General features: G+C 36.0%; 1 protein-coding gene across 4 annotated transcripts in view; it reads left to right on the forward strand.

Annotated features, from left to right (window-relative positions):
• LRBA (LPS responsive beige-like anchor protein) overlaps nt 1-23,579 on the forward strand; it is a 686,065-nt gene that overhangs the window by 628,729 nt on the left and 33,757 nt on the right. For 2 of the 4 annotated variants that reach the window (XM_044680734.1, XM_044680732.1), the window contains exons 48-52: nt 1,643-1,732; nt 8,519-8,711; nt 13,192-13,254; nt 17,110-17,265; nt 23,159-23,326. In XM_044680734.1, the coding sequence (XP_044536669.1) occupies nt 1,643-1,732; nt 8,519-8,711; nt 13,192-13,254; nt 17,110-17,265; nt 23,159-23,326 (670 nt within the window). The remainder of the gene's footprint in view (nt 1-1,642; nt 1,733-8,518; nt 8,712-13,191; nt 13,255-17,109; nt 17,266-23,158; nt 23,327-23,579) is intronic. The other 2 variants (XM_044680733.1, XM_044680735.1) reach the window with 2 other exon arrangements.

Here is a 23,579-nt window from a genome sequence, read left to right on the forward strand (position 1 = left end):
AATATAGGCACATTAATGTACTCTGGACTTCACTATGAACTTTTCCTATCATTCTAGAAAACTATTTGGAATGTACTTCCTTATTAAAATGACTAAAATATCTATACCCTTAGAACAGAATCCTATTGCTAGCCATATGCCCCCAAGGTGGTCAAAGACATTGTGAAGAATTCAGAGAAGCACTATAAGATTTGTGATCTAATGCAAAGTAAAGTAAACATATCCAAGAGAACAATAGTTTAGGACTAAATCATGAATACAGGGGGAAAGATATTTTTATACATTAAAAACAATTAACTAAAAGGAAACGTTACAACATTAGGTATTCTGATTTCTTATTGGATGAAAGATTAGGGATTTTCCAAGTTAGGAAAGGAAGAGTGAACAGATGCAATTCCTTGAATTCAGAAAAGGAGCTGTTCTACTCCCCCCCAAAGTGTCTGTAAACAATCAAAGTAACAGGGAAACAATAACTGATTGATCAGTATGGGGCCAGTTTTGAGATAAAGGTTGCTTGAGATGTTCGGCTATGCCTGTGGATCTGACTGTGTTTCTACTCAATATAGCCAAGGTCCTTGGTTAAAGGTCTCTAAAGAGCAGATATAGGTGCTCCAGTTCCCCAGCTACACAAGACTAGGTTCAAACAATGCAGTAAGGTTTTCTCTCAATTCCTACAATTGGATAAACCTTTCTCACAAGACAGATTTTGCACTAGGCCCATAATTGAATAGAAAAAGACCTGAACTAGCTCTAGAATTGCGACATGAGATAGAGTCAATGTGATTTCCATTTCCCACAGCTAACCACTTGCTATCCTATTCTCCTCATTTCCTTCAATTTCCCTACAATAATGTAGTATAATTAGAGTGACTGCCCAAGATTGGGCCTGGAAAACAGTTGATAAAATGCCCCTCCCTCTTGTCCTTGCTGCAGTGAAGATCTGTACATGTATATTTCTACATGTAAAATAGCAGGCACAGTCAATGGGTTTAGTTTTGCTGAAGCTTTTTTTTTCTTCCTTTGTTCTCTGTTGAAAGGGATGTCTATTGTGAGTATGGGAAGCAGAAGAAAAAACTTGGAAATGAAGAGAAAAAGATGAATGAAAATAAGTTTTAAAGAAAAGTCCATCAAAATAAATAAACAAATGAAACATTTATTAAACACAGTGGGAAGTCCCATTATATATATCAAAGATGTAATGATCTTTCTGTATCTGAAAATAATGCTCTTTCCCAAGTTTCAGGTTTCAGGTGGTATATAGAATCCATGTTTTATCTTTAGCAATAAAATATTCACTTTTAGTTGTCAGTCATAGTGCAAGAATGAAAAGTCAGTCAAGAAAACAACTAAATGAAGCTAACAAAGACTATTTCTGATTGTAATTGCTAGTTTCTGTTTAATATCTCTGAGCAAAATGAGGAGTCTTTGCTTGGTAGTTCTCATGGAAATAGCATCCACAACACTAGAGGATGACTTCATTCTCAGTACCAGTGCTAAGTACTTAGCCTTCAGTGAACACAGGAGGTTAGTTTTCAGTGTGAAACAGGCCAGAGTGTGAACTGACATTTTCAGGTGACAGTTATGGTTGTATTGCTTGTAATTAGCACCTCGTAACATGCAAACTTGCTTGTACCTTTTTCAGGCTGTTGAAGCTCAAATCCGAAGTTTTGGACAAACTCCTTCCCAGCTGCTCATAGAGCCACATCCTCCCAGAAGTTCTGCCATGCAGGTGGTAAGTAGCCCTTTACTCTCTTTCTTCTCTGAACTGTGCTGTCTTCTTCTGCGCTTTAGCTCTTAGAGTAAAATTGCATTGTACTTGGAGTGATCTGTCTTATATGATATAGAATGCAAGAACTTGGTGACTCTCTTACCTGTCATTTCTGTTGAGTGTGCATGTTAATTTGTTCATCCATGGTTATTGCAAAGATTCAACTTTATAAAAGTTAATTTTCCATCAGTTTAATAACTTCATTATTTTACTGTTCTATAGGTGCAAAGCTGATAAGCCCACACTAATTACCTCTTAGCCGTAGGCCAAATGCTTTCAATGACCTAATGAAGAAGTGGCAGTGCCTTTTTTTTTTCTATATACTTCTACTTTTATTATGCTAATATGATTGCCTTTTCCATATTCTTGCCTTTTTTAGTGGAAGATTTTGTAAATACATTTTACCACGTGACACTATTGCTAATGCCACAAAAACTCCCAGGTTATCATGAAACATAATTGAAAGATGCTCTGAGCCCAAAAGTAACTGGGGAAAAGGGAATACTACCTATTCATCCCCCCCCCCCAATATCCTTTTAATACCGCGAAGTCTCTGAAGAAAGTTCTCCTATCCTATCCTAATCAGCTCTTCCTAATCAGGAATAGAATGGAACTCCAACTTGGGAACATTATGGGGTGGGCAGATTTTCTTATACCACATAGACTAGCAATGGAGACCATAATAACACGATTTGGTACCAAAAGATATTACATCCATGATCATTTTATAGATGAGCCCCAAAAAGGTTGAATAACCTTTTGGAGTAGCTGTCCCCCATGTCATAAATGTATTCCCTCCTGGGACCTGGACTAATGCAACCCATCTCCACCTTAGTAACTAAGATTTCTCCTCCAACACTTGCCAGTGTTTTATTCATTCAACAAGCATTTATTGAGTGCATCCTGTGTACCAGATACTAAGACGAAACCAAATCAGTGCTTGTTCTCAAGTAGTTTACTGCTTGGCTGAACTGCCTCCCCCCATTTATTCTCTGTTAGAAGGGATGATTATTTTGACAATGGGATGAGAAAGAATAAATATGGAAATGAAGGTGATATAGAAAAAAAGATCAATAAAAATAAGTTTTAAAGAAAAGTTAGCCAAAAAAAACCTCAAAACATTTGTCGAACACAGTTTGGGAAGTCTCACAATATGTATTAAAGATGTGATAATCATCTTATATCTGAAGATAATAGAAGATCACATCATCTCTATTGGGTTGCAGGAAAGAACATGAGATCAAAACAGTAAATGCAAAATATGTACCAGATAGATACATAATAATTTACTGTGAAAGGTTCCTGGCAATGGGGTGGAAATAGGAAGGGGGCAGAGATCAGGCTAGGTTTCCTGTAGAGGATGACAATTGAGCTGGGCTTTAAATCTGAGAGGCAGAGAGAAGGAAGGAGCACACTCCTTGCAGAGAACAGACAGCTTGTGAAAAGGTGTGGAAATGGATGGGGCCTGGAATGTTGTTTAAGAAGGAACAATGAATGGTCTTATCAGCTAGGACAGAGAGAACTGTATAATAAACCTGAGAAAGTAAATTTGAGCCAGATTATGAAGAGCTTCAAATAATAGCAGAGTTTCTATTTCTCCTAGAGATCAGAGGGTACAATTGGAGCTTCTTGGACAGGAGAGTGACATGGTCAAACCTAGGCTTCAGGATTATCAGTTGGCAATGGAGAATGGATAGATAGGGGAAGGACTGAAGGTTGGGATACCAATTAAGAGGCTCCCTCCTTCCCACTTTATAGTCATTCAAGATGTATATTCCCATGGCCTCTGGTTCTCCTAGGGTTGCCCTAACATTTTCAACAACACTTGGGCCTTTTCACTATTTCCATTAATTTCCCCAAACTCCTATCTTGCCTGGGATCAGTCAATCAACCAGCATTTATTATATGTCTATTATATTCATATACAAGTCCACACAACTCTGTGTGTATGCATGTGTAATAAGCAGGGGTGTCATGAGAGCAAACAGAAAGTGATACCAAACTGTCTCTTGAAGGAAATGAGACATTTTATGAGGTAAAGATGAGGAGAGAATACATTCATGACATGGGGGACAGCTACTCCAAAAGCACTGGGATAGGTGTCAGAGTACCATGTGTGAGGGAGAGAGAAGGCCACTTTGTCTAGACCATAGATTTCAGAAATAGGAATAATGGATAATGAGTCCAGAAGGATAGGATGGGTTTAAGTTGTGAAGGACTATAAAAACTAAAGAGTAAAATTTTATATTTTATATTTTATCCTATAAGCAATGGGAAGCCACTGAAGTTTATTTAGTAAGGGAGTGATGTGTTCAAATCCTTGCCTAAGGGGAATCTCCTTGGCAACTCTATTGGATAGACTGGAGAGGGGAGAAACTTAAATCAGAGATGCCAGTTTGAAGGCTCTTGCATTTGTCCAGAGGAAAGATGGTATATCCTTGATCTATGACCACTAGGTTCTATGAATATAGAAAAGGGGAAAGATGTGAGAGAATTTGTAGAGGATGAATCCGAAAGACTGATTGAATCTGTAGTGGTGAGGAAGAGTGAAAAAGAGCCACTGGCTCAGAAGTTGTGAATATTAATGACTATAAGGAAGGTTGTAACCTCAACAGGAATAGGGAATTTTGGAAAAGGTGTGGAATTTGTGGGGATCAGAGTTCCATTTTTTTGGATAAATTGAGTTTGAGATGCCAAAGGACATCTGGTTCAAAGTATCCTGTAAACAGTTGGCAGTATGGGATTGGAGCTCAGGAAATAGTACTAATGTTAGAAATACAGTCATGAGGGTTAGCAAGGGGGCACAGGCCTGGAGTTGGGAGGACCTGGGTTCAAATGTGGTCTCAGACACTTCCTACCTCTGTGATCCTGGGCAATCACTTAATCCCCCTTTGCCTAGCTCTTTCCTTTCTGTCTTAAAGTTGTGACTAAGACAAAGTAAGGGTTTAAAAAAAAAAAGAAATATAGATGTAGGAGTCATGTCTATTGAGATAATAATTAAATTAATGGCAATTGACAAGGCCACCAAGAGAAAAAATTTAGAAGGAAAAGAGAATGCCCAGGATAGAACCTTGAAATATCTACAGTTAAGGTGCATGATAAAGGTGATTGTAAAGAATATTATGATAAATTAATGACTTATTCTGAGGCACTTAGGTAGCACAGAGGGTAGAAGACCAGGCCCAGAGTCTGGAAGACCTGAGTGCAAACATTTACTAGCTATGTTTGCCTCAGTTTCTTCATCTGTAAATTGGTGATAATACCACCTGCTTCTCAGGGTTCTGAAGATCTAATGAGATAATAACTTTAAAAAGATTAGCATCAGGCCTGGGTCATAGTAAATTATTTTTAAATGTTACCTGTTATTATATTACAGTCATACCTCATGCTACTAAGATGAACACAGTGGAGTTCTTTGGTGAGGGAAACTGGAAAGTCCCTCCTCCCACCCCCCCTGCAGAAAATGGCATCTGAGCTGAGTCTTACAGGAAACCAGGATTTTAAGAGGGAGAGTGTTCCAGGCATGGACAATAATTAGTGTAAAGATAGAGAGACTGGAGATGGAGCTTCATGTGTGAGGAAATAGCAGGTAGGTCAGTATGGTTGGATTGTAGACTGTAGATTAATGAAATGTTTAAGAAAGCTGAAAAGATATGGAGAGACTAGGATGGGAAGAAGTTTAAATGTCAAACAGAGGAGACCATATTAATCCTAGAAGTAATAGGGAGCCAGTAAAGTTTATTGAATAAAGAAGTGATACTTTGCAGAAACTCTTCCCTTAGGCAAAAATGCTGTTAGTATAGTAGAATTCTTCCTCTTGCTTATTCTTAATTAAATGATTATTCTATCCTTCCACTTACCAGAGTTTGAAAGGTCAAGAAAAAGTGTCTTAGGAAGAAAGTTTCCATACTCTCCAACTCCTGAAATAGATATCTAAACTCCCTCTTAATATGTGTGTGTGTGTGTGTGTGTGTGTGTGCGCGTGTAAATAAAACAATGACTTAAGTTAGGGTGAGACTAGAGGTAGATTGAGGCAGAACAGAAAGTGGTGGTCAAGAGATGTACCCTTAGATGACTTAGCTATATGAAATTAAGTAAAATTCCTTATTCATCTTGAAGTTACTGTTCTTCCATAGTTGCTCTTTAGAATTCTAAGGTCCCAGATTTAGAACTAGACGAGACTTTACAGATCAAGTAGTCCATTCTCTTTATTGTAAAGAGAAAAAAGCCGATGCCCAGCTAGGTTAGGTGCTTTGCCCAGAGTCACAGAGGTTGTAGATATTCAAGCTGGAATTTAAGCCTGGATCTCCAACTGCTAAGAGAGTTCTTGCTCTCTTTATTCCACATTGTCTTCCATGCAGATATCTCCAAGGCAAGATGACAAGTTTTATCACTGGAAAATCTTATTCTACCAGTTGAAGCACACATCTGTTTGCTTCCAGCTATTGCTACCAGTTCAGGGAATGCAGAAGGAATGGGAATAATGCTCTTGGAGCTTTATGTCTTGAGTATGATGGTATATTTACTGTAGGGGGCACATCCAGAAGACTGCATTGAGGGGAAAGGGCAGTTTGTGATTTAAAAAAAAAAAAAAAAAAAAAAAAAAAAAAAAAGGTCAAGAGGATATTCTACAGTTCCCTTAGAAAATGATTTGTTCTTACTGGGCAGCCAATAGTTGGCATACCAAAGAAACTAAAAAATGTAAACAATATGTTCTTTCAACTTCCAGGAGATTTAACCTTGTTTGTTTGTTTAAAGCACAAATATTGGAATTAGTTTAAAACATGATATTTTCTGGTGCAGTCCGTCAAACTAGATAAACATGCATGAACTTCCTTCGAATGAAATGTTTTATGCATGATTTAAGTTTTGCTCCAATTTTCTCATTAGTAGCATATGCAAATATTTTGAAAATACATGACTTAGGGCATCTCACAGACCAGTTCATAGGGTCATGTTATTTACTGGTGATTGTTTCTTATCTACAATTGATAATGCAATCTCACAAAATTAAAACAATTTTAGATTGGTTTTTTCCCCATGGCATTAAGAAATAAGAATTTCCTTATTGGGAAGTGGAGTTTTTAAAAGCAGAAGTGTGTTTTCATTGTATTTACTAAAGTTCAAATCAGGGTCCTCTGCCTCTGCCGTGAATTCAGCAGAAATTAAAGTTGCTCCGTGCTGTGTTAAGTGCCTAAGCCATAATATACACCAGGTGTAGTAATTAGCAGCCACACGAAAGCTGCCTATTTGTCTGGGTCTGCTGCTGTTGCTGTATCCCCTTGTGTTTTCACACCATCAGATAGTTGGATTTAATTGAGGCCACATCAGATGAGGCATTACTGACACCTTTAATTGAATGAGCATCCAGGGAGGATTAACTCATAATATTGATTGGCTTTTAGCCACTTGCTCAGAAGGGTGTCTGGGTAGCTTATTAGTTGCCTTTATTTACACCTTTATGCAAAGAGTACAAATAGGAATTCTTAGTGCAATATGTTTTTCTAAGTACTCTTAATAACTTTTTTAAAAGGACTGATAATAAAAATGCAAATGTATTTAATTTTTTATTAGCAGTTCTGAATAAATATATATTAAATATATGTATTTACACATTTACATATACCTGGTGCATTGAAACATGGTAGTAGGAAGGCAGCCAAGAGAACTTCATCAGAGTATTTCCATTCTTAATAATTCTGATCAGATTTTAAAAAGTAGATGGGGAAGAGAACTTAGATGTACTGTACAATTATACCACAGCCCACCACTGCCAAATAAAGCTGACTGGTGTGCATACTGTTTTACACCCTGCCCTGGATTTTGACATGCAAGTTGGAGAAATTTTCCAAATCCTTAGCAAATATAAAGACTTATTTTGATAAGAGCCATGAGAATAGTCAGTATTATCCATTTCAATTACTATTAAGTGTTCAAAGGAGAGCTTTAAAAAACCTAGAAACTGTTTTGTGGAATTGGGGGAGAGGGGAGTATCATTTAGGTGTTTCTTTTTACAGCTAACTGCTATAAGAAGAAAATACATTTGCATTATAATAGGGTGGTATTTATGACTATGTACACTATATAAATATATTGTCTTTACTAGTCCATTTAATTATTCTTTGCTTTGATACATATGTATAATTAAGTTTGTGTATTACCCTCATAAGTTATTTCTTTACCTGTAATAATGTCTTTATGCCATCTGAATGAAATGTATGTAAATATATTTTCATTTTCTCTTCATTCAGTTTGTCCAAATCTCCATGCCAACTCAACACAACTTTTGGTGGTGTCTGGGAATTTTCTTGACTCTTGCCTATTCCACACTTTCTTCAGTATACTACTTCAATAGTGCCAAAAGATGGTTCTTTGGCAAATAGTAGGCAATTGGAAACTGTTTAATAAAAACTATATAGTATATCTCTCTAGATTATAAACTAGAGAGATTTCTAGTTTTTTTCTTTTTTTTTTTTTGTCTTGTCTAATCCAGTAGCATGGAAGACATTTTCCCCACTTAAATCCATTATTCCAAACAGAAAACTTCAAAGAGCATAATATATTTTTAAAAATGAAATCAAATTCCTGTTTCCTCTAGCCTGTCTGATGCTTTCACTTGCAGCTGCTAGTGGTGCTTGCTTGTTTTAATCTATTCTTCCCCTTCTTTTCCTATACCCTCTTCCTTTTTCTTGTTCTCTCCTTGTCTCTTCTTTCCTGTGTATTTGGGGTCTTGTCATGCCCACTCAACAGTATCTCCTCCTGCAGAGTCCATTGATGTTCACAGACCAAGCTCAGCAGGATGTTATCATGGTCCTAAAGTTCCCATCCAACTCCCCTGTCACTCATGTAGCAGCCAACACCCAGCCTGGTTTGGCAACACCTGCTGTGATCACAGTCACTGCTAACAGGCTATTTGCTGTGAACAAGTGGCACAACCTTCCTGGTGAGTAAAGAAATATCATCTTAAGCTGGAGTAAACATTATAAGCCATGTTAAAGAATTATATCAAGTTCTGATATTTCTTTTTTCTTTTACAAAAGCATAAGCTTTTAATTTGCAAACATTTATTGGCCTTGTACTTTATGAATTCCATCAAAGGTATACAATAAAATTGCTGTCTAACCATACACAATTTCTGGGCATATTTTTTCCATATTATAGATATATACATGCATACATATTCATATTGTTGTGCATAGACACAAAGCACATATATATGTAGACATATGCATATATATGAATTTAAAAATTTCCATTAACATTCAACAAATATTTATTGAGTGTGTTCTATGTATATAGCAGTATACTAAATTCTATGGGGTGAGGGAGATGCAAAATAAATATAAGATCTAGTCCTTGGCGCATTGAGGAGCTTATAGTATGTAGGGGCCAGAGTTATAGATTCAATCCCTTGAAGAATCAGCTTTGATTTGAGTAAAATAAGCCAAAGCAAAACTCTTCCCTTTCTATGCTTATACCCCAGCAAGCCTTCTCTTAAATGTATGCCCTTGTTAAAAATGAGGGGAAGGCAGGGTAGAATAAGGGAAAGAAAGAAAGTAATAATAAGAAGGGAGAGGGAACCAGACAAAAGATCTTGAATGGATCAGCCTAAACCCTGAAAAAAACATCCAAGGTATGGGCTCAATAATGTCATCTACAAAATAACACATTTACCTTAATTACATTTAGCATTTCGGTTATATATATCTCTAGGATATTATATATTCAAAACAAAACTCTGTTCTGTTGATAAATGATGTAGGATGCCACTATGACTTACGAGAGCCCACATTATAATATTTGTCTGACTATTTTGTTTCTTTTACTTAGGGAATAGAGAGAAGAAAAAGAGAATTTAAAATTTCCTTGAAATTGTTGATACTTTACTAAGCCTTTATTTTTGACAGCAAACTGTGCAGATGAATTTGACTGGTCTCTTTAAATTGGTGAAATATCTACAAAGCTCGGCTGTGGTGCATGTAAAGCACTGCTTGTTAGAGAAACTAAAGTGATTGAAAAGATATAAAGTCTCTGGGCCTGTGGCTTTACATCAAACTGAGTGGCAAAGCCTTTAGAATTGAATAGAACCAAATTGACATTAGAATAAAAACAAACAAATAGGGACCTGTGTGTATACTCTATTAAAGGACCCATAACTACAAATCCATGCCCAACAGCATAAGATTCAGTGTGGAAAAAAATATTGTCCTTTAACTCACTACTGGAATATGAAGTAAAAGTCATCCAAGTGACTACTTGCATTGCCCAGAATCCTCTGACATGAAAACAGAGTTCATTTCAAGTTGCCATATGGTAAAAATATGCTTATACATCTGAGTGAATCATATAATTGTTCTTAATTAGGTGATAGATGCTTAGTAGTTGGGCCCAGAAATTAAAACCAAGATTTGTAAATTTCCTTAACTCTCCCTAAACTGGTATTTCTTTTCCTACCTTTTAAAAATAGTAATAACAATAATGTTTCCAGATGCAACATATGTCATCACTAGGCATAGACCTGAAACTCCAGAACTTTTCTTAAGATTAAGACTCTTCAACTTGGTTTTCCCAAGACCTTGAGGGCTCCAGAGGAAAGCCTGGGGTGGGTTTGGGGGTGACGGGGTACATAGATCTATTGGTGATATCTGTGAATGCAAGTGAAAGAAGAGACTGTCGACAGTAAAATTCCTCAGTAGAGCAGGAGTAGAGGCTTTGTTGCCAATTTCCTTACGTACCCTATGGGGAATTGTGAAAAACTGCAGTGGGAGCCTGAGGGATGGCATAGTAACAGCAGCCACCAGAAGATGAAATAACAACAATAACTAACATTTATGATATAGCACCAAAGAGTTTATAAAACAGCACTGGGAGAGAACAGGGCTATAAGTTTCAAAGTGGCTTAGAAAATTGTAAGCTTAATGTGGGAAATTACATCATTTTATTAGCAAATATCAATCGAGTAAAAGTAGAACAGTAAAACTTGAGGTAAGTAATGGAGAGGATAGGCCTCAGAGTCAGAAAGCACTGGGTAAAGCCATCCTGTAGTACACACTTATTGTGTGACCCTCAAAAATGTGCTTCACTTCTGGACAATACTCATAAGACATTGGAAAGCAGGTAAAAGATTATTGTTCTGAAATCTGAATTTCCCCATTTCTCCAGTCTATGCCTGTACCTGTACTCTAATGAATATTTGCTTAATATTAATCAAGACTTAATAAACATTCAAAGCACCCCCTGTGGCCCAAACACTGTGCTAAATGCAGATGTTAATAGTACAAAAAGAGAAGTATAGTACCTGCCCTCAAGGAATGAGGGAAGACAAAACACAAAAGAAAACTGAAAAGGAAGGAGAAGGCACCCATCAAAGATACCTGAAGCAATAACCATGGCAGAGAGGTCAGTTAAAAAAGGACCCTGAGCACTGTAGCCAGGTGAGGTTTGAACTGAGCTTTCACTTGAAATGGAGGTTTGGAGTTCCTGGCCCCTCTCTTTACTAAGACAGACATGATGTTCATGATGAGATGGAGCATCAAGGCTGATGAGAACTCATGAGATGAAGAAATTGTCCTGGGGAATGGAGAAGTCAGTCAGAGAAGTCCCAGATGAGAAATGAGGAAATGTGGCCAGGTCTACTTGGCTGTATTTTAATAGGTCTGGTCATCTCATCTCATCTCTGTTTACTTTCACATGGTTAGTGGGATATTATAAAACAGAAGGCTCAGCAGCTCTTGCTTCAAGAAGCAAACTGTTCACCCAATACTTTTATTTCTTATCAGGTTTATAGTATCTGACTATTGCTGTTTTCACACATAGTTTCTGCAGGTAACTATAGCTGCTCCATCTAGCTTCTTTTTCTAGGTCATGTTCTTCCCTTGAATAGAATCTTCAAGATCTAAATGCTGTTGATAAAGCTGACATTTAGGTGGCATAGTGGATAGAGAGCTGGGCCAGAATTCAGGAAGACTTATCTTCCTATGTTCAAATTTGGTCTCAGGCTCTTACTAGCTATGTGACTTACTAGCTAAGTGACATGTCACTTGACTCTTTTTGCCTCTGTTTCCTCATCTGTAAAATGAGCTAGAGAAAAAAACAAACGGTGAACCACCCCAATATCTTTGCCAAGAAAACCATAAATGGAGTCAAAGAGTTGACACAACTGAAAATCAAATGAACAATTGCTAATTCTTAGACATACCCCATGATGTCATGCCTTCTTGTACCAACACCTTGACTCATAACACCGAAAGATGTAGTGGATAGAGTACTGTCTTTGTAGTCACCCAATTTTGAGTTCAAGTCCTCTCCCTGATGTATATCACCTGTATGACTGGGCCAATTGCTTAAGCTCTCAGTGCCCCAGGCAAGTGACTCCACCTTTCAGGGTAGGGACAAAGCTGCATGGGGAGCAAGGAGGTCCCCTGATCAGTGAAATCACAGTTCCAACATACCACGCAAAAGTGCTATGCTACAACTTGGGAGATCATCATTATTTTCTAGTTATGGTAAAGGAGCCCAGAGAAGGGAAAGGGACTTATTTAATGTGAGATCAGTTGTTATTTACTAACCAAGACCAGAACCCAAATCTCAACATTCTTGCTTCTTGTTGGTGCCTCTTTTCCCTTCTACCACCATTTGAGGAAAGGCATGCACACTTAGCTCCTTTAAATTGCAGAGCTAGTATGCCTGTCTTATTCAAAATCATTTTGAGATGAGAACAAATTGCCTGTAGTATTTATATATTGATTCCTTTTGCTCTTCTGCTTCTGAGTATTTTTAAATTGAAGCAAAAATAGCAAATGTTAATAAAACTTTAAAACACATACACACACAGAACAATCTGATCATTAGGAATATACCTCAGCCAAATGCACTTAACAAAAACATTTATCTGCAAAATGGTTTTCTTTATTTTTATTCAGACTTTCGATTGATTGATTTTAAGTGATGGATGAAACATTAAATGTTCCCTGACTTGGAGCTTTCCCTTTCTCCATCATAAATTGACATTTTTGCAGGTCCTTTGTGCTACAGCATTCAAAGATGCCTTTTTAGGAAATAACAAAAAAAAATAGTATTTGCTCCAGTCAGCAGATGGCTGTCACATTTTGTTTTCAGTGCTCTTTACCACTTAATTTTGTTTTGTTGCAGCATCAGAGGTTGCCAGTCAAGCATCTGCTATAGCTTATGGCCTAGGACTGGAGCCACTGGTGATGGCACCCGTTCAGAACAGCACTAATCTAAAATAAATGTTTAATAAGCTGTCCGTGAATGCACCTGGATTTTTTCTTTAAATTTAGCAAAATTATAAGAGATGTGTAGGGTTAGAAACCAATTGCACATGATGCTTGACTTAAGTATTTTTACATGTTTTAGAATATGAAAAGCAATGCAAATTTTTTTTTATCTTTTGTGAATTCCAGCTCATCAAGGTGCTGTACAGGACCAGCCATACCAGCTGCCAGTGGAAATCGATCCTCTCATAGGTCTGTCACTTCCTTCTCTCTTTGCGATTCATTAAGCTCTGTATGGTGGCCCTGAAGTGTAGATTACGGTTGTTTTTCACTTGCTGGTTGCTGGGAATGGAATTTTCCTGATAAACCATTTGCATGCAAATTGGAATGCAATGAGCTGTGGCTATGCTGGTATTTCATCAACTCCCCCTCGTTGGTTTGCCTAATTTGAACAGGCCTAGGACGCGTGTCACTGAGAATTAATATGGATGCTGTAATAATGTGTGATTGAGAATGCGCAGGAAGTACTGTCAGGATAATATTGGATCTTTTCATCACTCAGACTTGTTGATGAGCAGGAGCGAGGCACGTTATGATGAATCGGTGCACCGGTAATGTGATGGAGCTCCTTTGCTGGGGAAATTTTCATAATAACAGTGGGGTTCTTAGCAGCACTGTGTGGTGAAAAATAAAACCGTGGTGCCAGGGCTTCATCATTAAAGGAGATCAATCCTTTCTTCATAGACCCGCCGTACGGGCAGAAGGGATTAATGTGTATTCGCAGAGCAGTTTCAAAGTTGAAATATGTTGCCCCACCAATATCAATGTTAAGATATTAGTATTCATTTTCCTGGCGCCCAGCAGCCCAGTAGATCACCATTGGAGGTTAAGTGTGGAGGGGGAGGGGGCAGGGGAAGAAGAGAGAGAGAAAGAGAGACAGAGACAGAAAGACAGAAAGAGAGAGGGACGAAAGAAGAGAGAACCCTTTGGAGATGAAATGCTAATTGGTTGTACATACAGCACTGAGATACATATTGCTCTTGTGCCTTTCATGCTTGGTTACTTTATATGTTCATAATAGCATTTTACACCCTTAAATGTTGCAGGTTCTAGGATCAAATGTGATTTGGCCAAAACTTGCAATATTGCATCTTGGCCTTGGATACTATGACTAGGTAGGGAATCTATGCATATAAATAATTGGAATCCCTTTTCCTATCTAGCCAATTCAATAATAGTGTCAGAAATGGAAAAATTAACATTTTCCTCCAAATTGTGAAAGAATATTACCAAGAATAGCATTTGGCTTCTTCAGCTACTCATTTCTCTAGCTCATGTTATTTTAAATTAGTGTTATGTTATATCTTGCAATTGAGAATTGGTGATTTTTAAAAAAATAATCTGAGTTGTTCTATACTTGACCATTTATATTTTTCCACAATAAAACCTTTATTTCAACATGACTGCTATTCATAGGTGGATTATTATGATAGACTAGAGGGAGTCCTAAGGTCAAAGCTAATGAATTTATTAATTTTCCAAAGTTCAAGCACATATTATAGAAGTAGTCTGTCTACATAAAAATAGACATAATTCCAGCAAAGCCACTGACTTCTTTGCCTGAATCCTGGAATGCCACATTAAATTTATTTCTAATATTTTAGATAATTACAGGGGTTTTTTTTCAGTTGGGAAAACAGAACTCATTCTCTGAATCATTTTAAATTTATTTCTGTTCTAAGTAAATATAGTATTTTATAGATGTAGTAAATCTAATTCGTTTTGATGCCTTTAATTCAGAATTTTGGTATCTTGTATGTAATGTGAATAATTTCAATCTAAATAAATTAAAAACCTGAATCCAACAGTTAATTATTCTGTTATCTAAGGTGGGCTTATTGTGGATTTTAAGTTTTTATTGTTATTTTACTTACTAGTACATAAAAATTTTAGTTTACGATGAGAATTTGAAGAGTTTTATTTAAAATATTCTGGAACACGCATGTCATTCATTTGTACTACTCTATCATCCTCACCCATAACTCTGATTTTGAATTAGTAAGGTTTAGTTGATGACAGTGCGTTAAGTTATACACAGTTGAGTTCTGAAGTATTTGAGATAATGGATGTCATGGTAGAAATTCCATAATTGCTACAAGTGGGCCTTGGTGAAAGTTCATTTGAATGTTTGAGAACCATGAGCCAATATTACATTTTTGTCATCTGTCCAAAGTCCCCATGTTTATGACTGTCCTGAGCTTTCAGATTTTTACAAAATGATTTGACCTCTGCCCACTAGAAGTATACATAATTAGAGCAAAGATAATATAGGCGCAGATCCACCCAAACATTGAATAGCCCCTTCCTTGGCATACTAATTCTATAATAGTCAAATAGGAAATACTGCATACTTTATTTCTATTGCTTGCTTTCATGGAACTGAACAGATTTCCATGGGACTATTGCTCAGAAAAATGCATCTCTTTGACATTCCTCATCCTTCAAAAAGTATCATCACCTTTTCCAGGATTCAAGGTTCTCTCTCATCTGAGAGCATTTGAGTCCCTGAAGAGAGAAAGAAGGATCTTAGCCCCACAAAAATTCTCACATTTGCAACTACTAGTGACCAATTTGCTAGCAGAATCAAATGCTCTTGAAAGGCAACTGAAGCTAGCATCATGCAATAATACTTGTGAAGTACCCTTCAGTAAATGAAATTGTAATAGATGTTGGCAGAACTTTAATTTGAAAATATCTCCTTTTCTCAACCACTTTGCCCTCTATCCTCTCCCTTCTTTCCTTCACTAAAAATAAACAAACTACAAATTCCCCCAAATCCCATAGGAAACTACTGCTTTTAGTGAGTTGTATTTAGATTTACTTTTCCTGATTAAGATTTTACATATGCATTTTTCACCCAAACCATCTTAGTGCTGAAAATGTTGTAGAATAGTTTGTCTTTTCTGTTCCTTCCTGAGTCTTACCTCCACACCCATGCCACCCCGCCCCCATCAACAGCAAATAAATTGTGCGTTCAGAAAATTAAAGACTACCCTAAGAATCTTAGTTTGGAAAAGATTTTAATATTCCCTTTTCGTCACTTCTTATTTTGTTTCAGCATCAGATTTTTGTTTTTTTTTTCCCCTCCAGAAAAAGGGATCTTTTTTGAATGGGGAAATCAGTATTGAAACATCCTTTAGGGCTATGGAAACTTAGCTTTTACAGAGTCAGCCTTATAATATCAAGAAGGGGCTTATTGAGCATAATTTCTTTTTTCTGATAATAGCACTCCTGGTAGTCTATTTTCAGAGGATTATTACCCTTCCCATGTGACTTGACGTCATTCTGTCTGCCCTTATGCCTTCAGATAAACCCCAATCCACACATTCAGTAGCAGCTTGGAAACACCGTGTGCTAGTCACTCCATCTTGTTTTATTGCTTAAATAAGGTTCAGGAAAACAGCAATACACTCTGCTTCAACTTTTTCAATTACGTGTATCTTTAATAAATAGTTATTCTCCTCTTTCTTTACATGATGATGCTCCTGTAAACAGGAGGATTGGGTTTGTACATCTAGTCAAATTAAAGACCCGTTAGAGCTAAAGTAGTACAAGATGCTACAATATTTCACAGAATGTGTGACATTTAAATTCTAATATCTTTTCCCTGTGACAAAATGTTAAAGGTAATAGATTGTCACAACATGACTCCATTCTCATGACAATAGTTGTAATGAGATTGTCAGGAACACAACCCTATCTGTGATACAGTCTTGTGATTGTAATCTAGTTTAGATTTACCCAAGAGCTATAATGCATGTTCTGTGGATGGTATACTATTTTAAAATTGTACCATGTTATTGTTTCTCTCCCCTAGGCAAAGACATTTTTGTTAGGATGTTGAATTTGGCTATTCACATTCTTGCAACAAATATATACATTTGGGTGGATAGGTGGGCTGCAATATTGCCTTAAATTAAAAAAAAAAAACATTCTTGTATGTGAATTTATTGCCCATACACAGTGCCCCTCCCAATTAAAAAAAAATTAAAATAAAGAGTTTCTTTGACTATGTATACTCAGTTGTTTCTTTTTCATCCTCCACAGCTAGCAATACAGGCATGCACAGGAGGCAAATCACTGACCTTTTAGACCAGAGTATTCAGGTCCACTCCCAGTGCTTTGTCATCACTTCCGATAACCGCTTCATTCTTGTCTGTGGCTTCTGGGATAAGAGTTTCCGAGTCTATTCTACAGATACAGGTAAATGTCATTTTCCTTACCATTCAACTCTCTTATACCAATAAACACTGAAATGCTTAGAATATTTCCTCATATTCTTGCTTTGAACAAGAATGGCCTATTTGTAATTTGTAAAAAGTATCAAACAAGAAAGAAAAAACATACTTTTGCTTTTTACTCCCTCCAAGGTATAATCACGGTAGTCCACTGTGAATTTGATTCTTATTATTCTTTTTCTACTACAAGATTTTTCAGCCAAAATGCATTTGAAGCATGGCTGATCATTTTTTGAAGGCAGTAGTTGTATGTAAATAGCATGTGCTTGTGTATATGTATGAGCTTATAGGGTATATACATACATTTCCAGTGTTTTCCCCTCTTTTATGTTACTTTATATAGGTTTTTTGCCTCTTAGAAAGTCTCATTAAGTATACCTCTTGGGAGTCGATTTCTCTTTTCCTTTACCCAGTTCTGCATAGAATCCTGCTAAAAACTACACCATCATGAAGAAAAGTAGCTGACTCCTGCTTTTATGCATGACAGGAGCTCTTGTTAAGAGAGCATAAAAGTACCAGGCCCATATATTCATTTGCATGCATCTGCCTAAGGGACACACCACGCTCAACTATATTACCCCATGAGAACTAATATAATGAGTTTTTGTAATGCTTTGCATGGGAGGGAAGAGTTTCATGCAGGTCGAAGACTAGCATACGGAAGAACTTAAGAGAGTCTCGTTAAGTACCAGCCTGATATATTTGAAGTGCCTCTAGAAAATTATATAAGATTAAAAGATTTCTAAAAAGAAAAGTATGATAGATGAGCCATTAAAACAAATCATTAAAAATAATAAATGTTATGTACTTTCTGTTTTGAGATTAATGAAATATTAGCAGCTAAAATGTCATTGGTACATATTGGAGTAAATAAGTGCTACAGTGCCTTCTAGCTCTGTGATTCTATGAGATAGATAATAGACATATACAACTTAAAAGCTAAAACTGCATCAAATCTCATGAAACCTCGAACATTTTAGGAATGTAGTGCTCTGTTAAATTTATATTTTTGGTTACCTGGAAGTTTCACAGATATTTGCTTTTGTTACTACCTTGTCAACAAATCCTTCTAAAATTTATTCTCCTGCCTTCAAAGATAATTTACTAAGAATATAATTTCATACTTGTTATTCAGGTTCCACAGAGGGATCTCTATTCTTAAGCTCAATTATTATGGTTCATAAGAATTAAGAACTAAGAATAAGAGACTGAGCAAAATGTATGCTGACCCACTGGAATGCCCTAAAAGTTGTTTTTGTGAGGAATTTTGTGCTTGTAATGACTAAATGGGTCCTATCAGCTGGGTTTTTTTTTTCCTTATCATTTTCCAATAAGAACAATTCTAAGGACAAGCTTTGCATAAATGAAATTTAACTAGAAGTTGCACCCATTAGCTTCCTATGAAATACTATACAGGTGACCATTTTTACAAAAAAATATTTCCACCATAATATAATACATTTCATTTGATTCAGCCATTTGCATTGTTAGCTCTCCCTGTTTTAGGGCAGTGGTTACAGTGTTTATCCCTGGTGTGATCAGACCTTGCATTTAATGCACCTGTGACATCACCTTTCAAACTCTGGTCTTGAGATTATTTGTTCTGGTGGTGATGAAGTAGTATTTTTAAAGCATTATGTTACTGTTTTAAAAGTAAAGTAGGGATAAACAAAGAAAGTCGAAAGGGAGCCTCAAAAGGGCTGACAAGTTATGGTATGGTATGTGAGGAAATTAAGTTATTCAAATATAAATGATTCTAAAGTAATTTTAATCTGTTTTGTTGAAGTCTGAAGTTAAAGTTATAACAGATACTAAAATAATAAAGGTAAGAATAATAAATGCCCCACACCATCTTCATATAGTCATTGTCTTACATATTCAGAATTCCAGGCATCAGTTAGTTTCACTATAAAGACATGCTATTTTAGAATTCTAAACTCATTATATATCTCCAGGATACAGGCTTTCCCCCAAAGCCTTACTGTAGTTTTAAGCCACTAAAGCTAAAAACGATTAAACCAATAGCTTAAAACTACTATGAGATCTGGGGGAATTACATATTATGGTCCCTTACTTTCCACTCTTAACCAAAAAATAAATAGAGCTCAAAGTCTTTATCTGTGTGGAATTTTTAATTGTTGATGTGTTATTTTAAAGTCTTCATTAAGAGTTACTTATTTTTACACTTCCTTTGTATGGGACTGATCTTGTCCCAGAGGATGAAAAAACAATATATTTATACCTGCCAGAAAATCCAATGAAGAAATAAATAAAAACTTTTTCATGCTTTCTTTTTGGCTTCTTAATATCCTGTGGACAAAACAAAGTCAAATGTAGGTTTCATTATAAGTAATTTTTTTGTGTTTTGTTTCTTTGTTTCTTTACTGTTTTTATGAAAGCAAGAATATTATAATTGAATACTTGGCAGAGGAGTAAGAAGAAAAGATTATGTGATCACTAATGTGTAATGGCAAAGCCATCACAAGTGTTGAATTCAATTATATTTTAGCACTTTTTAAAAAACCCTTCCCTTATTAGATTTCAGGATTTAAAATTTTTTTTTTTTTTTTGTAACAGGAAATTCTTTTAACGTAAATCATGTTTTCTGGGCACAAGTAGTACAGCAGAAGCAACAATAAAACCTTCCCCTAGCAGAGGGAATTATTTTCAGGAAGCCTTTTAGATTCGGTAATTCAGGGCCCTGAGCTTGATTTTTTTTTTTATTTGTAGCACAGCTGTCAAATAAAACATTAACTAGAAAATGTGTTCTGTCAAAAAAGGGATATCCTAGTGGTTGTGGCAATATTTGATATTAGTGTGTGGAGAGGTGGGCTAGTATTAAAGGAGACCAAAAAAAGGTTTGAGGAACTCTTGTGAAATTATCAGAAAATAATTTATGAAAGAGAGCAGCAGGTATTCATATGCTAAGATTTATTCAGGAGTGAACCTCAACTACAGTGCTAGAACCAAATAAACTTGAGAGGAAGGTCATTATATGTAGAAAAAGGAAATGCAGAGTAATAAAATTTCTAAATTCAGACCTAAAATATAAAATGACTGTCAACTAAGGAGGTTAATTTGATTAAATATCTAAACCATATTGAAATTTTTCACAGCTTAAGGAGAAAATTCTGATAGTTATAAAACCATAATTAAGAAATTTTGTATCTTAACAAACCACTCCACTCACGCGTGTAAAATTGTTCTAACGAGAAAACTACTATCAGTATGCAATCTCACAGACTATCTGGCTTTGATAGAAAAGAATGATTTTCTTAGTCTTCTAGTGCAGTAACTTTCAGTTTCCAATATCATTCTCTGCTTCTGTAGGATGAAGGAGTTAAAGGAAGTTTATGCCCAAATAACTATGTATGTTTCATCAATTTAAACAGACCCAATTTTCAGCTTTGTATTTCCCACACCCTTTGTATCTTGAGTACAGAGCTGGTAGTCACTTCCATAATTATATTTTGATTTAAAACAAAAAGTTAATTAGCTGCCAAATGTAGCCTCCTTTAAGAAACTTTCTCTTTCTAACCACTTCCTTTCAAATGAGTTCTGTTCTCCACATGCTTCTATAATACAGGGAAAAGCCAAAGGCCCTACACCATGAAGAACCTGATAAATTCTTATGAAATCTGACCTCAGATACTTCTTAGCTGTGTGATCTTGGACAAGACATTTAACCCCATTTGCCTAGCCCTTGTCCTCCTGTCTTAAAGTTGTTAGTAGGACAGAAAGTAAAGGTTAAGAAAAAATAATTTAAAATAAAGTGGGGTTATAGGAGCATCAAGAATAGATTTAGACCTTGAAAAGCCCTTAAAGACCATTGAGTCTAGTCCCTTCAATTAACAGATGAGGGAATTGAGGTATACAATGGTTAAGTGACTTGTCCAAGGTTTACAGAGCTATGAAGTGTCTGGAGTGGGACTTGAGCCAAGGCAGTCTTGCATACAAGTTCAAAATTGTCTGAATTCTATTTGTACTAGTAAAAATATGCTATGGCATTACAGTGACATTCATCATATCCTGCAGATACAGTTTTTTATCCCCATTATTTTTCATGGCTTTATCTTTTTCTTTGTAGTTGTTGAGTATTTTATTTTCCCAGCTCAAAGCTTCTCAAGGGTAGGAACATGCATGTCTTTCTCTTGTACCCTTCAAGCACCTTAAAAAGGTGTTAGAATCAAGGATAAGAAATAATGTAACAAAGTGAAAGAAATATTATAAAACGTGAAAGAAAAAATTTTTAATATTTGCTGTTCCCATTTCTATTCTCATTTGAATCAGAATTAAAATTTGCTAAAGAAATTTGCTAATTTTTAACCCCAAAAATGTCAATTTAGAGACCATTAGAATTGAGAAACCTTAAAAAATTCAGAAGAGTTTTTGATTTTGTATGGCATAAAAAAAGCCTTCAGTAGAAATACTTTTCTCTTAAATCATAAGAAAAAACAATACATAATAAGTATGGTAATGAGATTTAGACAGATATGATTTAAAAACTTGGGTACAAGATTGTCAGTCATGATTTCATATTTTTATTGTAGGAGCACTGGTCAACTACACAGAATTTCATCCTTTTCCTCCTTCCCCCCACATTTCCCTCATTTCTCTACTTGATTTTTAAAACTGCATGCTTCCTTTTAATAGCCTCATGGGTTTAGAGAAAATTTAAGACATCAAAACACATGAAAAGTAATCACACTTTCTGGCTAATACTTATTGGCAGCTTGACTATTTGTATGCACCAGGTACAAGTCTTTGCTTTTCACAGAGCCTGGGATTTCACTTATGATAAGCTACAGCTTTTATCAGCTCTGCATGTATATTAGTGATATTTTGTAAGCATGAAGGCTTTCTTCCTGTGTCCTTGAACAACATTTCTGGGACCCTGCTGAAAATTTTATTCAAATAGAAACCCATGGGGATATTAATGCATTAAAACACTCTATAAAACATTCATTTATTTATTTTATGAATTTTAGAAGGGAGGCAGTCTGTTGGGGAAATGGTAGCTGGTAAGATCTCGACATGGAATGGAGGGGCCGCTGTAGTGATTTAATTTCCTACACAATTTCCACAATTATGTGCCAGCCTCTCTGGATAAATGAAGGCCAGTTTGTTGTGTGTACACACACACACACACACACACACACACACACACACACACACACACAGAGTTCATACAGATATTACATATTTTAACACAGTCTTTGTGCATATATTCTTTGAGTGTGTGAATTCATGCAAATATACATACATAAACTCACATGTACCACACACACACAGACACACACAATACATACATATAATCCCCTTGTGCTCTACAATTTTACTGAGGTTCTTGTTTCTTCTCACTCTTCCCCCCCAAATTTACCTCTGAATAAACAGCTATAAGTTTGCCTTTCATCACTCCTCTATGGAATGAATTTCAGCCATATAAGTAATTAAAAGAACAACAGAAATGACCTGACTAGTCTAGAAATCCATGATGAGTTCTTTCTTTCTCCAAATTTATGTAATTCCAGTATGTAAACATTAGCAATATTCCCATATGACCTGTTGCATGTAAATGTATGTATTATCTGGGAAAGTGCAAATGGAATGTAGTAAAGTAAACCCTAATTAATCACAACTAATGGGAGAGACCAGGCTAAACTAGTGAAAAGTCAGAAGAATTACAGAATATTTCTGACAACAGGCAATTTTCTGACTTTCTAAGACATAGAAAAGTAACTCTGTGCATTCTGACTCTTGAACAGAAGTCCTCCTTACCATGCTTAGATGAATATACAAAAATAAAATTTAATTAGTAGCAACCATTTGTAGCCAACAATCAGTCTCTTGTATTTCAGGAAAATTGATACAAGTGGTATTTGGACACTGGGATGTCGTCACTTGCCTTGCCCGATCCGAGTCATACATTGGGGGAAATTGTTACATTCTCTCTGGGTCTCGAGATGCAACACTCCTTCTTTGGTATTGGAATGGGAAAAGCAATGGAATTGGAGATAACCCAGGCAGTAAGTACAACTTTATTTTACAGAAAAATTTTTACAAGTGGCTGGTAGTAAAATTTTACTATGGATACCTTTTTCTTTCTTGTGATGAAGTAATTAAATTAACAACAATTTTAATTTTTCAAGCTTAAATTAAAGAAGGTCCAGATGGTCTTGTTAAGATTTTGTGACCCCTGATGATGACTAAAACACAAGCTTAAAATCACATTTTTAGTTTCCATGTTTTTCTTAAGGTCTGAAAAGTTTGGTCCTTACT

The sequence above is a fragment of the Gracilinanus agilis genome, chromosome 6 (assembly GCF_016433145.1).
Source record: "Gracilinanus agilis isolate LMUSP501 chromosome 6, AgileGrace, whole genome shotgun sequence".
In the NCBI taxonomy this organism is placed as follows: domain Eukaryota; kingdom Metazoa; phylum Chordata; class Mammalia; order Didelphimorphia; family Didelphidae; genus Gracilinanus; species Gracilinanus agilis.